Below are 16,550 nucleotides of genomic sequence, written 5' to 3'. Positions count from 1 at the left end.
CGCGTCTTTTTAAAGATGGCGTTCCGTTCGTGTGCTGCTGGATGCGGTCGATATATGGGACCGTCGGATGGTCACGATCGCTGCCTCTCGTGTCTGGGTGTTAAACACGCTGAGGCAGCGTTCGTGGATGGTTCATGTTCCCATTGCGGGAAGATGACCATCTTGGAGCTGAAGACTAGGCTGTCTTATATCCTGGGTAAGACGCCCCCCATCCCGCTGCCTCGTTGGGTGTCGACGAGCTCCGGGCTGCCATGGGTGACAGTGGGAGTGCTCCCCGCAGGGAACCAACCCTCCGGGTCCTCTCACTCTTCAGCTCCGCTGCCAGCTGAGAGTTCGGAGGGAGGTAGTGGACCGAGTGTACCACACCTATCCTTGGCTCTCCCGATGAGGACCGTATGTCGGTCGCAGCATCGGAGGGTGGGCAGTCACTCTCGGATGCCGGCTCGGACCCGCTGCCGCCGTCGGGGCTCGTAGCGCAAACCGAGTCAGATCCGGAGATGGCTGCCATGCTCGCTCGGGCGGCTGAGACGGTCGGCTTGGATTGGACTCCACCTCCACCACCTGAACCGTCTCGCCTCGACGATTGGTTTCTCGGGGCGGCTCGCGCTGGTCCATCCCACTCCGCCCCGGTTCCTTTCTTTCCCGAGGTGCATAAGGAGCTTACGAGGTCGTGGACGGCTCCTTTCGCCTCCCGTAACCGGCCTTGTAAGCCTTCCCCCCTCACCACTCTCGACGGCGGGGCCGCCAAGGGGTACACGGCTATTCCAACGGTGGAGCGGTCGGTTGCGATGCAATTGTGTCCAGCCACTGCTGCCTCGTGGAGGGATAAGCCGTCCCTGCCCTCGCGGGCTTGTAAGTACTCGTCCGCTTTGACGGGAGCTGTTTACAGGGCCGGTGGGGAAGCGGCCTTAGCCCTGCACGCCATGGCGCTGCTCCAGGTCCATCAGGCTAAGGCACTGAAGGACCTGCATGAGGGTGGTCACGATCAGACAGCCCTTAAAGAACTGCGTGCGGCTACCGACCTGGCGCTACGGGCGACCAAGGTCACCGCACAGGCTGTTGGGCGCCATCTCTGGCTGTGCCTGGCTGATATGAGCGAGGCGGACAAGACACGGTTCTTGAACGCCCCCATATCCCAGGCCGGCCTCTTCTGCGATGCGGTCGAAAGCTTCGCCCAGCAGTTTTCGGCCGCACAGAAGCAGACTGAGGCGATCCGTCACATCCTGCCTCGGCGTCAGCCTGCTGCTACCATCACTGCACCAGTACGGTACCTGGAAGCCTGGTCAGAGCTCCCCAGCCCGTCGCGGTGGCTTCTGCACACCATCAGACTCGGCTACGCGATCCAGTTCGCACGGCGTCACCCCAAGTTTGCGGGCGTCCTCTTCACCACGGTGAAAGATGTAGATGCCCACGTCTTGCGTGCGGAGATCGCTGTCCTTCTGGCGAAGGACGCGATAGAGCCGGTCCCTCCAGCCGACATGAGGTCGGGGTTTTACAGCCCCTACTTCATAGTACCCAAGAAAGGCGGTGGGTTACGACCGATCCTCGACCTGCATACTTTGAATCGTGCACTTCACAAACTGCCGTTCAAAATGTTAACGCAGAAACGCATTTTTCAATGCATCCGTCCAGGGGATTGGTTTGCAGCCATCGACCTGAAGGACGCGTACTTTCATGTCTCGATACTCCCCCGACACAGGCCTTTTCTCCGCTTTGCGTTCGAGGGGCGAGCATATCAGTACAAAGTCCTGCCCTTCGGGCTCTCCCCGTTCCCCCTGTGTCTTCATGAAGGTCGCGGAGGGCGCCCTCTTTTCCCCTCAGGGAACATGGCATTCGCATCCTTCCTTACCTCGACGACTGGCTCATAGTAGCACAGACTCGAGAGCAGCTTTGCGAACACAGGGACATGGTGCTCAGGCATCTTGCCCGCTTGGGTCTACGGATCAACTGGGAAAAGAGCAAACTCTGCCCCACGCAGAGGATCTCTTATCTCGGTATGATTTTGGATTCGGTCGAACTTACGGCACATCTCACAGAGGAACGTGTTCAGTCAATGCTCAGGTGCTTGAGTTCGTTAGAGCACAAGACGGCGGTCCCCCTGAAAGTGTTTCAGAGGCGCCTGGGGCATATGGCAGCAGCGGCGGCGGCTGTGACACCGCTCGGACTGCTCCATATGGGTCTTTGCAAGTACGCGTTTCCCCCAGTGAGCCTTCTTGCACAAACGTTGTGCAAAGTCAGGGAAGACGAGGAGCGGATCCTCCTTGTGGCCCCATACTGGCACACGAGGACATGGTTTCCAGAGCTGGTGCTTCTCGCGACAGCCCCTCCCTGGCGAATTCCCCTGAGGAAGGATCTTCTTTCTCAGAGAGGCGGCACAATATGGCACCCGCGCCCAGACCTGTGGAATCTCCATGTGTGGTCTTTGGACGGGACGCGGAGGTTTTGAGTGGTTTACCCATGCAGGTAGCAAACACTATTGCTTCGGCGTGTGCACCGTCTACTAGACAGGCTTACGCACTGAAGTAAAACGTGTTCGTCGAGTGGTGTTCCTCTCAGCAAGAGAACCCCCAGGATTGCCCGATCGGCATCGTGCTTTCTTTTTTACAGGACCGGTTGGAGAGGAGGCTGTCCCCCTCCACCATTAAAGTCTATGCTGCGGCAATCTCCGCCTACCATGCCCCTATAGCAGGCAGGTCGGTCGGTCAGCACGACCTGGTCATCAGGTTTCTTAGGGGGGCGAGGAGGTTGAATCCATCCCGTCCCCCCTCCATACCCTCTTGGGATCTGTCCGTGATGCTAAAGTCTCTCCAGGACGCCCCCTTCGAGCCTCTGCAGTCAGCACATGTCAAGTTTCTTTCTATGAAAACTTTGACCCTACTCGCATTGGCCTCGATAAAGAGGGTAGGGGACCTGCACGCTTTCTCGGTCGACGAGTCGTGCCAACAGTTCGGGCCTGCTGACTCCAGTGTTACACTGAGACCCAGGCCTGGCTATGTGCCCAAAGTTCCCACCACTCCTTTCAGAGATCAGGTGGTGAGTCTGCAAGCACTGCCCCCGGAGGAGGCAGACCCAGCCTTAGCTTTGCTGTGTCCCGTCCGCGCTTTGCGACTGTACGTGGACCGAACGCGAAGCTTTAGGACCTCAGACCAGCTCTTTGTCTGTTACGGAGGACAGCAGAAGGGAAAAGTTGTCTCCAAACAGAGGCTGTCACACTGGATAATGGACACCATTGCCTTTGCGTATCAATTGCAAGACCTCCCGTGCCCGCTCAGGTTACAGGCGCATGCCACTAGGAGCATAGCGTCTTCCTGGGCGCTGGCGCGTGGCGCCTCGCTGACAGACATTTGCAGGGCTGCGGGCTGGGCGACGCCCAATACCTTCACTACATTTTATAGTGTTCATGTTGAACCGGTTTCCTCCTGTGTACTCACCTCTAATAGGTAGAGACACTGGGAGCCCCAGGTTCATGTGTCAGCTTGCCTTGCCGGTATGGCGTTATATCGGTGCCATAAATCCCAAAGAGATGTTTTGGTAGAGTTTGGTACTTCCTCCAACGCCCATGATAATCAGACGTGGCGGAGCGTTTGATGTCGGCTTTGCTTCAGATGAATTCTTGAAAACCTGTGTTGAGATTTGGCATCCATATGAGTGACCCCTAGACAGGGGATCCCATGTGTGTAATGTCTGTGGAGCTAATTCAATCCCACATTTTTCCCTCAGCAGACTTTAAGTCTGCAGTCTCTGTATAGGTGTAGTCTCATTAGATAGCCACCCCAGAGATTTTTTGATATGCAGAAAGCCCTATGCGGTTATTCCATATCGTAATATGCCGCCTAAGAAACCTTTATGGGATGTGGCTTCCGCAGTGTTCTCTGCTACCGCCAGCGGGAACACTCCCAGTGGTGCCTAGTGGTTACTGAGTGGGTTGGAACAGCAGTGACCGGCCTCCTCTGCATAGACCCAGGTTTCACTTACGTAAAGGGGTGAAAGCAGGGGCGTTGCTAGACATAAAGCTCTACTGGGGCACGGGCCCCCCATTTTTTTCTTTTTCTTGAAAGCCTGCGGTGTGCAAGATACAATTTGCTTTGCTTAACCCACTATTCCAACATTGCAACAAGTACTGGGAAAGACAAACATTTATTTAAAAATATTTAAGTATCATCTTCATATATACATATATACAACATTATTAACATGTTTAAAGGCATAAAATGTTTGGAAATAATGGCCGGAGAGAATTTTTTTTATGCACATTTGCATTTTATATAACAATGATTAAAACTTCTTTTTTTATTTTTTAGAATATTTTCATTTTATGACTGCTACTAAAAAATCTATCTTAGTTACTGCCAACTGTTTTTGTAGTGTCCTAGAACTAGTGAACTAAATATTAATTTCATATCTGAAAATATAGAACAGTATAACACAGTTTTTGTATGTGAACAATGCAATTTTATAGACTATTGACAGAGGTTTTTCTGAGATTTTCCCTCTAATGTTTAAGCCCTGACAGGGTAAGATGTTATGTGTCTTTACTCCCTTAAATTCATCATCTCTCATTTTTGCTTCCCTTTTCCTGCAAACATTTCTGATGTCCATCACATGCGTCAATGATCGGGTGAAAATAAGATTATCATTAATATTTAGATACTTAATTTAGTCTCGTCATGTTTTCATAAACCAACTCAATCGCATGTACTTTGTATGTGGCTGCGCACGGCAAAACAGTCGCGTGCACGCCTCAATTCATGTCCGCGTCCGCGCACCCATTCATGTCCGTGCGCGGACGCGGACATGAATTGAGGCGTGCACGCGTCAGTGCGACTGCTGCGTCGCTTTTTCAAACGTGAATTGGGTAACTACATTGCATATAGATCCGTTTTGCCGCGATTGTCTTTGTAAAGGAATAAACTAGTTAACTGCTAATATGTAAACTTGAGATTTACACAGGGGCACCAAAGATTTACACTGGGGCACGTGCCCCAGTAAAAGGGGTCTAGCGACGCCCCTGGGTGAAAGGTTAATGCAGGGCACTGGAAGGGACAGCCTTCCGTGGCGTTTTGGTAGGGATTCCCAATTCGTCGGTCACGACGTGACGTCGTAGTGACCGACTGAAAGGGAACGTCTCGGTTACGGATGTAATCCTCGTTCCCTGAAGGAAGGGAACGGAGACGTCACGTCCCGTCGCCACGGCCGCTGTACCATTGCTGAGTCGGCCGGCCTTTAGATGGCTCCTCAGCGAAAAACTACTGAATGCAGTCTGCTGCTGGCATTTATACCCACCTGGCGGGGTGGAGCCAGCATTATGCAAATACTGCATGTCAACATTCATTGGCTCTTTTACATACAAGCGAAGCTGATTGGTCTCTCTATGCGAGTTCCCAATTCGTCGGTCATGACGTGACGTCTCCGTTCCCTTCCTTCAGGGAACGAGGGTTACATCCGAGACGTTAATTTATTTAAATAATTTTAGCCATTAAATTTTGCACATATGCTGTAAAAAAAACACTGGATTTACTAAAAAAAAATATAGACAGTGCATTGTTTTTGCATCCCCTTTTTTAGTAAGTTTTACAAAAAAAAAAAATTAAGCAATGGGACACTATATTTTTTTAGTAAATCCAGCCTTTATTTTTTTTCAGTGTATATTGGGGAGGCCCCAAACCAGCCTTAGCCCATGGCCTCACAAAGGCTAAACCCGGCACTGTTGATATGTCACTGGACATTAAAGGAACAGTATGTAAGAAATTTATATAAATTAATCATAAAATTGCCCTGATATGTCACTAGACATTAAGAAATCATTTTCATTTCAAATACTTATATCACTAACAACAGTAATGTGGCCATTTGTGGATATTGTCATTTAAAAAGTGGAGTTGCAGCCCTCAACTGATGTTTATGTTGACATGTTGTGTATTGGCCACCAGTTGTGTGAATGCAGTACCAGTTTTAGCCACAAGTTTTGTTATTGCAATATCGGTTTTGACCACAATCCTACATACTGTTCCTTTAAGAAATCATTTTCATTTCAAATACTTATATCACTCACAACAGTGGTCTGGCCAGGATCTTGTCATTTAAAAAGTGGAGTTGCAGCCCTCAACTGATGTTTATGTTGTCATGTTGTGTTTTGGCCACCAGTTGTGTGATTGCAGTACCAGTTTTAGCCACAAGTTTTGTGATTGCAATATCAGTTTTGGCCACAATCCTACATACTGTTCCTTTGTGGTAATACAAATTAGATTCTGTGTGAAATATAAACAGCTCACAGTAAAAATAATTCAACACCAATACAAAAGTTTACAGGAATTCATAAAAAATATAAATGTCATAGTAAAGAACAAGTGAATTAATATAAAAACTACTACAGAAATTAGAATTAATGAGTCATCAGCTGACATCCCCGGGCTAATGAGCATTAAGTTGTGTCTTCAACAAGTCTTTTCCCATCGTGTTTTTCATCTACGCAGTCGGTGGAGAGCAACTGCGCCCGACTGCAGAATCCGATGATCCCGCCTTGCCAATGCGAGAGTTTTTTAGCACACGTCAGTGTGACATTAGAGCAAGGCGGAACGCCCTCGGACACTTTTCCTACCGGCATGCAACTCGCGGCGATCACTCGATTCTGCACAAAATTTGCTCATCTCAAACAGGCCTATCTGCCTCGTGCTCTCCTGTCCTATAGCCCCAACCTTGTGTTCCTGTTAATTATTTATTATTAGTATATACCCTTCACCTGTGTGTCCTCGTTTACTAGTTTAGTTCTTCCCCATTTTAACCCTTGTGTTTGATGTTTTGTGTCGGATCATTGTATGTGTCACGTTTGACACTGTCATAGGTCTTGTCTTGTTTTGCCCTGTCTTGTTTTAAGTAATTATTTATATCCTTGCCTTTTTAACCCCTCGAGGGTGTTTCTGTTATATAATAAAAGTCTTTTTGGTTGAGAGCTGTCTGCACTTGGATTCTTCATACTCATGACACACGTGGCTTCAGGTAACAGAATGAACATTGAAACACACGGACTATACAGTAAGTAATTTATTTTTTTAACATTAATTACATTTTATTAAGGAATTTAATAGAACAATACATTGGTTATTTAAAATACTTAAAAAACATCAATAACATTTTAGTAATGAAATAAATAGAACAGTCTATTAACCTTAGTCGTTTTGCTGCCTTTTTTAGATAAGATCACGATGAACCAAGTATAATAATAATGTCGTGTGCCAAATAACATATTTTATTGTGGTATAGGCTACAAGTATTTTAAAGTATTTTCTTAAATCCCCCACTGCTCTGCTTTAGCAGTCTGTCCTCATTTTTTCTAATATTGAGATATCATGGTACATAAAAATGTTAATTTTCGTATAGCCTATTTAATCTCTTAATTTAATCTTAAATTTTTGTAACAATATGATTTTAAACTCATAATCAAAATGCTGTGGCGTTGTCTTATTCTTGAAAAATGGCAAAATTATTTTCTTTGAATGTTTTCTTTATTTTAATGTGTTCTTTTAAATTATCGTAAAAAAATCAAATTTTTGTTAATGACAATCTTTCATTTCACAGTTCACAGGGAGAGACCATGTTTAAAGATGTTGTTTACTAGCCTGTGCCTTGGAATTACAGGATTTCTGGTGAGTCTATAGAAATAAGTTGTCTTACGTGTCCGACTTATAAAATTTATGTCTGATTAGGTGTATCTTATTCAGTTATTTGTTTTTGTACATAACTTTGGAACTTAGCAACTTTGCATTTGATAATCAGTTCATTGCTTATTCGTTTTTAAATAAACATGCACGGTGCGAATTCGTTTTAATTTTCCACTGTTAATTATTATTTATTCTTAAAAGGTGATGAATTAAAGCCCTGAAAGCTACGTTAGAGTTCCTTGGGGGTAAAAATGACCCAAGAGATTAAAGGAGTGATAACAAAAATATATATAAATTTTTAATGATACAAATAATATATCATTTTTTATATATCGTTTACTTTCCATCTATACATTAATGCTGTGTTTTGGGAGATACAAAGTACTTTTGTACCTGTTTACCACTCAATTCCTTAACTACACCATTAGCTTGCCTGAAAAATATCATTTTTTTTATGAAAAATTCACATAAATTATGATCTAAATTTGATTTAAATTGTTTTTTAGAAATTGATCTAGATGTTATGTGTTGAATTTGGCCATTTGGTGTTTAAAAAAAACATAAAAACCCATTCATTTTACTGAATGCGGCCAACTGCTCAACATCAGTACATATTGATACATTTTGTAAATTCATGTTTATATAAACATTAAAGGACATTAAAAATAAATATTATTTCAAATAGTAGAATTTTCTAGTTTTTGATTCATTTTGAAATGTCTGTTTTTACAAAATGCCACAGAAATTTGACTGAATGTGTGTGTGTGTGTGTGTGACTTTGTCTTTCTGTGTGTGTGTGTGTGTGTGTGTGTGTGTGTGTGTGTGTGTTCGCACACCTGTGTGAGCTTTTTACATCTTTGTTTTGCATCTGTGGCTGTTTTTGCCAAATTCTGTAAAAAAAATACTCTCTGTGGCAATCATACATTTGTGTGTTTGCGTGTGTCTGACTGTTTGTGTGTGTGTGATTGAGCATGTCTTTTCTATATGGCATTTGTTCTCTAGTACCAGGCCTACCTTTCCGTGTTAACATTTTCAGATTTATTCTTAATGCATTGAATTTTTTTTGTAAAAAAATCAGTGCATAAAAGAGGGGAAAAAAATTAATTTCCCATTAATTTCAATTGGGGTCATTTTTACCCCCAAAGTGCCTCTTTTGGTGAATTTTTTACACCTCTTTAGAACGACAGAATCAAGCTCAGTTTTTGTATATGAATCTTGACAGATAATCTGGAAAAGTCACAAAATCTTATTCCACTGTGATGAAGGGAACGATGTTTTTAACTAAAGAGGTTAAAAACAGTATGTTAAACATTCTGACTTTTAATTATTAACTCTGTAGGTTTTATGGACTTATGCGGCAAATAAAGAAGATAAACATCCTCCAATCAGCTTTTTGTCACAACACTTTGCAAAACTTTACAACTCCAGAAACTTCTCCACCTCTCCTGCAGATGTTCAGCTAGAAATGAGTTCAGAAGACTCAGGGTCAAGTTCAAGTTCATTTTACTCTGAATTTGGAATCAGTTTAGAAAGTTACTTCAGTTTACAGCAGACTCTTTACTGGGCTGGACCAGACACAACAATCACAAATGTGTCTATGAGTACAAGTCCAGATCACTCCACTTTCATCATTCAGAACCTGAAAGACAGCTACCAAATAGGGGAGGAGCTTTTTGTTACTATCCATGCCAGGGACTTTAACAATAGATCTAAACTTTATGGAGGGGATTTCTTTCAAGCAAAGCTTTTCTCATCCAAAGGTCCCAGTAAGGTATCTCTTACATGTTTGCTGTATCATTGATGTTTACGGAGTTCTTATCTTTATCTAATCTTCATAGACATTAATTTGAGAATTAAAAATGATGTTCTGTCACAGGCCAGTGTGTTTGGGGAGGTGGTGGATTTGCTCAATGGCTCCTACTCTGTGCGTTTTCTTCTGCCGTGGGTTGGAGAGGCACAGGTGGCTGTGCGTCTGATCCACTCCAGTGAAGCTGTGCAGGTCCTCAAGCATCACAGAGACACTGACTCTGACAGAGTTTTCTTTAATGGATATTTTGAAGGACCAGGACCAAAAGGGACCAGGTTGACAGAAATAGTGAAGTGTAATGTGAAGTGGGACAAGAATGGACTGGAGAGGATGGGGACTGGAGATTGCTGCTGTGATTACAAAGATTCTCGCACTGGAGAAGAATGGCGCTGTCAAAGACCCAAATCACTGCCATGCAGTGCTCGCGTGTATCACTCTATGGGCGGGTATAACAAACGTGTGACTACCAAAGAAGCAATGTTTATGTAAGAATAAATGAACTTTAGTTCAATTTTGCATTAACAGTGCATCCTAAAAAGCATTTTTCAGTCAGTATTTAGTTTATAATTTGAACACTGATGACTTTTGACAGGAGGCAAACCAACAAAGGTATCAATGGACAAAGAACACCAATCAAGATTCTTTCTTACAATAAAACAGTGGGAATTGGTATGTTAGCCTTTTATTCCTTATGTGATACTTTACACTGCTTGCAACACAACTTAGTTTACGTAACAGTGGTGGCCAGTGACCTCTGCTCCGAGGGGCACGAATTCAAAATATGTGGTTGGCGTGTCATGTGTGTTGCTCATCATTTCAAAATATGTGTTTGTTGCATCATGTGAACCGTGTGCATCACGTGTGTTGTCAAGATAAGTGCCTGCTGCTTTTTTAATAAATATTATTGCCTATATACAGTGGCATGCGAAAGTTTGGGCACCCCTGGTCCAAATTTCTGTTAATGTGAACAGTTAAGCAAGTGGAAGATGAAATGATTTTCAAAAGACATAAAGTTAAACATGAAACACTCTTTAGCAATATTTTAAGCAATATAGTGTATTGTTTTACTTTGCTGCACACGCGTCAAAAGGATTTATGATAAAAGAGACGCTCACATTCACAAAATACTCACAAGACACTTACTTAACACTAAACTCTGATTACACATAAGATTAAGTGAGTATCTGGCAAATGGTATCTCTTTTATCATAAACCCTTTAGACGCATCTGTAGCAGGCTCGTATTTTGACATCACACATGATGCGCATAAGTTTACATGACACGCCAAACACACATTTTGCAATTTTTAGATTAAATATTGTGGAACTTAGCAGTACAGTGAATACTTTGACTCTTCCAGGATGGACTTTTTAATTCCTTCTTTCTGCATTTTTAGTTTTTTATTATCGTGAAATCTTGCACCTAGAAAACAAGTTTTATTTTTAGCTTCTAAAGCATCACAATATCAGTTTCAATTGTGACTTGTAGAAATGCATTTTGTTTACTTAACCCATTTAATAATTTGACATTGTGAAATTACAATTTTAACTTAAAGTCACTATTTCACCTTTTCTTGCAGATGTAACACAGAAATGTCGTCCTGGTTTGCACTCACCAGTTCCAGCTGGGTTTTACCTGAATGATGTCTGGACGTCCTTTGTGTGTAGCACCCTTCATTTTACTACCCAAACAACAACACAGTGCCTGAAAGACAAACACATCTACATGATGGGAGACTCGACCATGAGACAGTGGTATGAGTTCTTGCTGAAAGCAGTACCAAGTGAGATAGATAGTTTCTCCCTATACATTTAAAAGCATTGAATGATTACTGGTCGTTCAGTAAGATTTTATCTTAATCAGATAATTAGACTCAGTCATGGTTTATATGTCGATACCAAATGACATCAATAGATTTTTTCCTATAGATCATCATCATTGTTGGTTTTTCTCACTGCAGCTTTAAAGCAGATGAACCTGCATGTTCAATATCAGGCAGGTCCTCTTCTAGCAGTGGATGTAAAGAACAACATTGACTTACACTGGAGGTCTCACGGTCTTCCTCTACGCTGTCGGAAAACTGAAGTTTCTAATCTGCACTACGTCAGTAATGAGATTGATGATCTGACTGGAGGACCTCACACAGTTATTGTCTTTAATCTGGGACCACACTTCACAACATATCCTCTGGATTACTTCACCCACAGAGTGTTGAGGATCCGCAAAGCTGTGCAAGATTTATTACAACGGGCACCAGAAACTACCGTTATAATCAAGACCGTAAACACCGGCTATAAGGTAAAAAGTTAATAATATAAAACAAAAACGTTTACAGAGAAACGTACATATTCCTAAAATATGCATGTTTATGTTTTACCTAGCTGTATTTCTGTCTTTCTAACAGGATGTGTTTGGCAGTGACTGGTATTCTTTGCAGTTGGACAGAATCCTACGGTGGGCTTTTCAGGATGTTGGTGTTTATATTTTGGATGTTTGGCAAATGACAGCCTGTCACTACAACAAAGAGAACATTCATCCAGGTCCTGTCATTATCAAAAATGAAATGGACATATTTTTGTCTTTTATTTGCCCTGAATGATTTTATTAGAAGCAATCAGGAGGTAAAAGCAAGTGTCTTTTTAATTTTAGTTTATTCATTTTTATATTGATTGCGTAAAACATGGTAAAACACTACGTTTTTAGTAGCAGAAACTGCTATGGGTGGCAGATAAATTACGAACTGTCCAAGAAAATCTGGCACAAGGAACTGAAAAGTTGCACACTTACATTGTACCTACATTGCTCATTGCTGTTGCTTTGCAGGTTAATTTATATAACCTAACTATGTACATCACATAACAACACTTAATGCATTTTTGTCAAATCAACATCTACACTGTAAAAAATTTGCTGTAATTATGCAGCTGGTTGCCAGTAACTTACTGTAGAAGATAAAGACTGAAAATGTTTTATGTTCATCTAACTTTAAACAAACTGTTGCCAGTAAATAACATATATGTAAAATCTACAGTAAGTTACTGGCAGCTAGTTGCCAGTAATACCCAGTAATACTGTAATTTCTACAGAAAGTGTTTACAGTGTATTTTTTATGTTACTTAACAAATGAAATGAAACATTTTCAACTTGTTTTAATAAGTTTAACATCTTTCATCTTTTTTTATGTAGCCATGATTTTTACTTCTCAAAGCAGGGTTAGATAGAGCTTTCTTTTATGTGCTGTTAATTATTATCATCACATAATGATTGACAGGAGGAGGGAGTGCCAATACAAGTAGAACAATCATTTCCTCTGCAGATTAGAAACATGTACTCGCATGTGCCCAGTTGCTTTACATTTAAAGCATGTTTGAAATGCATGATGTTGAATGTTCTGATGCTTGTACTTTAAACATAAACCAGTCAGACTTGTATGAATAAAAAGATGTCCCTACAACGAGTGGTTCTTGAAGACTTCAAGTGAAGTGATGAATTCATGAGTTTCCTCATACAGATTAACCTCTTTTCATTCATGCCTGTTAAAACCTTAACAATGAGCATACTCGCAATGGTTGTAAACCTGTCCAAAAAAGTAATTGAATTATCAGAATTGTCAGGGTTTTAGGAATGTATCCATCTGCCCCTGCACAGAGAATAACTAAATAAAGCTCAATAAAGCTTTATTGAGGAAACATAGTAGGCTAATGTACAGCAACTCCATATTAAAGTACTTGAATGTAAAGACAAGATTTTTTTTACTATTTACTACAAATAAGACTTGTTTAAGCTGAAACCAACGTTTGACACTGGTATTTGTAATAAACCCTCAATTTAATAAAGCAGCAAAGGCAGTTTTAGGATTTTATTTTTAGGTGTGCTTAGCCCTCAGTGATGATGTTAAAACATCCAATGCAGCAACTTGCCTTACTTAGTTAGGTATTGCTTTTCAATCGTAGAATATACAAAATATACAAATCTTTAGTTTTTTATATATAAAATATTACTATTATACATTATCTATAATAGTAAAACAGTAAAACACTTTAATTTAACTACAGTTCTGAACTGTTTATGTCACAGGCGCGCATTAAATCTGGCGATAGCCAAGGCTGTAAATCCATCTGATGGAAAACAAATGACGCATTTGATAGCAGCCGTTTGCACCATCCTACATTTGAAAATTACTTTCTAGATATACCGGATATACTGTTTGCTCAACTGTGCAATAAACAGGTGTTGTATGGATTAAGAAAACAATTTCTATTATGCAATCAGATAGCAGCCTCTCGCACCATCCTACATTTGGATAATTGCTGTCTGAATACTGTTTGCTCAAATGTGCAGACAACAGGTGATACGTGGACTGAGAAAAAATTGCTTTGCCCTATGACAACAGAAAAGAGCCAATCTGAACACAGTTCTTAAATCTGGCAAATCCTCACTACTCCATGGTCTTATGTGACATAAAATGGATCTTATAATCCACATTTTGAAATTTCAGCACAACTGGTTAACCTTTTGAGTATTTCTTACCATTTTATGAAGAATTGAACATACTGATCATACATATAGGGAAACAAGCAATGTCAGTGTTAATGAATCCTACTTGCCGCAAAACTACCTGTGACTTTTATCATAATTTTTTGTAGCCTAGTAAATCCCACATATCATTTATTTCAAAATGGCCATTTGGTGGAAACAATCTAAATATATTCCTGCTCTAAAAAGAGGTGATTTAAATAACAGGCTACTTGAACAAATGTTAGGTTTACTAACACAAAAAATGAGTGTAGAAATTGTGTCTAGAAATATGTATCCTCTATAAAATACCAACATCCTGAAAGCCCACCGTAGAGTTCTGTCCAACTGCTATTTTAAAGACAAAAATACACGTGAGCCACGATATCAACCTTGAACTTGAACATAAAACAATGGCATGGTGCCCTCTTTTTTAACACTTAGTCTCTTACCTTAGCCAGTATGTATAGCCAGTGTTGATTATTACTGTAGTTCTATGTGCCCATTGTATAAAATCTAGGACGACATTGTGGATCCTCAGCACTCTATTGGCGAAGTTATCAAGAAGAGTGAGGTGAAGTGGATTTAGGTCCTCCAGTCAGGTTATCGTGCATTGATTTTGGGGTGGACAAATTTACTTGCCTCAAAAATCCAAATCCAATCTCAGTGTGAATGGACATGACGCCTCTGATACCAGCACTGAAAGTAATCTGAAATACCCTTACTCAGAATCGAGGTTATGATAGTAACCGATACGTTCCCTATTGAGAGCGGTCACTCGACATTGTGTCCAATGATGCTATGGGAGATGTATTCAATCACGCCGTAAGAACAGCGAAGAGCAGCCCCAGTGGAGCTTACTCCAGTCCGTGCACCTCAATGCTTAGCTGAGCACATAGCACAGTCCCCGCCCAGTCGGTGTAAGCCAACATGAAGTAGACTGGGTGTCCCAGTCTCTAGGGAATCAAGCTCATCCAGAACATAATGCATACAGTGAGATGCATTGTGCACTGCTTGGGGTGTGTGCACTGACTTGAAACAGATCGCTGTGTGAAGCGAGCAGCCACACTCGGCATACATCGCTACACTCTGCAGTTCGTGTGTAACGGGTGCATTTTGTGAGCGCAGTTGGGCATTGTGCATTGAGTTTCGAGACGGATCGCTACGTGGGGCGAGGGACCACACTCAAAGTTATCACAGCTCTCTGTAGCGCGTGTGTAACAGGGCTTATTGGGTCGTCAATATCCAGGGCACTGAAACATATTGAGCTAAGTCGGCAGCTCGCTGACCGTCAGCTCCCATTGGACACAACATGTGAGAGTCTTAGCATAGCCAACACAGATTCATGTCGTCACCCAAAACAGATGGGGGATGTGAGAGGTGCGGTGTGTGCTGCGCCCCAGGCGCTGATCATACGAAGAGCAATAAATCCAGCCTGGGTCACCAGCACAAGTATAACTCTTTGTATACAATGTTGCCTAAGAGACCCAGACTAAACAGCAGGTCCTGTTGCCATGCATTTAGTAGGGTGTTCTGGGTGTATCAACACTTATTAAAGCAGTTCTCTATTGAAAACGGTCTCTCGACACTGCGTCAGTAGCAGTAGCTCACAACAGCGAATGAGGTATGTTACCTCCTTAATTATAATAGATGCCGTCTGAGCTACACTGTAAAACTTTTCACTGTAAATGTACAGTAAAATACTGGCAGCTGGGTTGCCAGCCATTTACTGTATTTCTACAGGGTCAGTTCTGTAAACACAATTTACAGTACACTTCTGTAATTTACAAATACAGTATCCCACTGTTTTGACACATAATTTTACAGTTTACAACTGTGTTTTTCATGGAAGTAGACTGTATTTTTGCAGGGGGTACTGTAATTAATGCTTTTGTACTGTATTTTTGTCACTTCAGTTTACAGTTTACAGCTGTGTTTTTCATAGAAATAGACTGTATTTTTGCAGGGGGTACTGTAATTAATGCTTTTGTACTGTATTTTTGACACTGCCGTTTACAGTTTACAGCTGTGTTTTTCATAGAAATAGACTGTATTTTTCCAGGGGGTACTGTAATTAATGCTTTTGTACTGTATTTTTGACACTGCCGTTTACAGTTTACAGCTGTGTTTTTCATAGAAATAGACTGTATTTTTGCAGGGGGTACTGTAATTAATGCTTTTGTACTGTATTTTTGACACTTCCTTTTACAGTTTACAGCTGTGTTTTTCATAGAAATAGACTGTATTTTTCCAGGGGGTACTGTAATTAATGATTTTGTACTGTATTTTTGTCACTTCAGTTTACAGTTTACAGCTGTGTTTTTCATAGAAATAGACTGTATTTTTGCAGGGGGTACTGTAATTAATGCTTTTGTACTGTATTTTTGACACTTCATTTTACAGTTTAAAACTGTGTTTTTCATAGAAATAAACTGTATTTTTGCAGGGTGTATTGTAATTTACCATTACGTGCTGTATTTATGACATAATTTTACAGTGTTTTCCAAAATTACTTAAATACCTTTTTATAGCATTACTTACAAAAGAAGAATAAATACTGCACAACATAC

At 41.6% G+C, this 16,550-nt stretch overlaps 1 protein-coding gene across 2 annotated transcripts; it reads left to right on the top strand.

Annotated features, from left to right (window-relative positions):
• Positions 1-6,495: 6,495 nt before the first annotated feature.
• Positions 6,496-12,342, top strand: LOC129438266 (NXPE family member 3-like). 2 transcript variants are annotated; one of them, XM_055196935.2, is made up of 8 exons: positions 6,496-7,032; positions 7,576-7,643; positions 8,998-9,429; positions 9,535-9,950; positions 10,058-10,134; positions 11,045-11,248; positions 11,426-11,763; positions 11,870-12,342. In XM_055196935.2, the coding sequence occupies exons 1-8, from the start codon at positions 6,978-6,980 to the stop codon at positions 12,062-12,064; spliced, it is 1,785 nt and encodes a 594-aa protein (XP_055052910.2). In that variant the 5' UTR covers positions 6,496-6,977; the 3' UTR covers positions 12,065-12,342. The 2 variants fall into 2 exon arrangements, with proteins under 2 accessions (XP_055052910.2, XP_073719158.1); XM_073863057.1 differs by lacking the exon at positions 8,998-9,429 and having other exon boundaries at positions 6,501-7,032.
• Positions 12,343-16,550: the final 4,208 nt, after the last annotated feature.

Source organism: Misgurnus anguillicaudatus, chromosome 24 (genome assembly GCF_027580225.2).
Source record: "Misgurnus anguillicaudatus chromosome 24, ASM2758022v2, whole genome shotgun sequence".
Classification (NCBI taxonomy): domain Eukaryota; kingdom Metazoa; phylum Chordata; class Actinopteri; order Cypriniformes; family Cobitidae; genus Misgurnus; species Misgurnus anguillicaudatus.
This window is presented reverse-complemented; position numbering and strand designations above follow the sequence as displayed.

Excerpts from the sequence above, each read along its gene's own strand:
- LOC129438266 (XM_055196935.2), top strand. The coding sequence starts at position 6,978 with ATGACACACGTGGCTTCAGGTAACAGAATGAACATTGAAACACACGGA. Across the intron at positions 7,033-7,575 it reads TGAAACACACGGACTATACA|TTCACAGGGAGAGACCATGT; the intron begins GTAAGTAATTTA and ends TTCATTTCACAG. Across the intron at positions 7,644-8,997 it reads TTGGAATTACAGGATTTCTG|GTTTTATGGACTTATGCGGC; the intron begins GTGAGTCTATAG and ends TTAACTCTGTAG.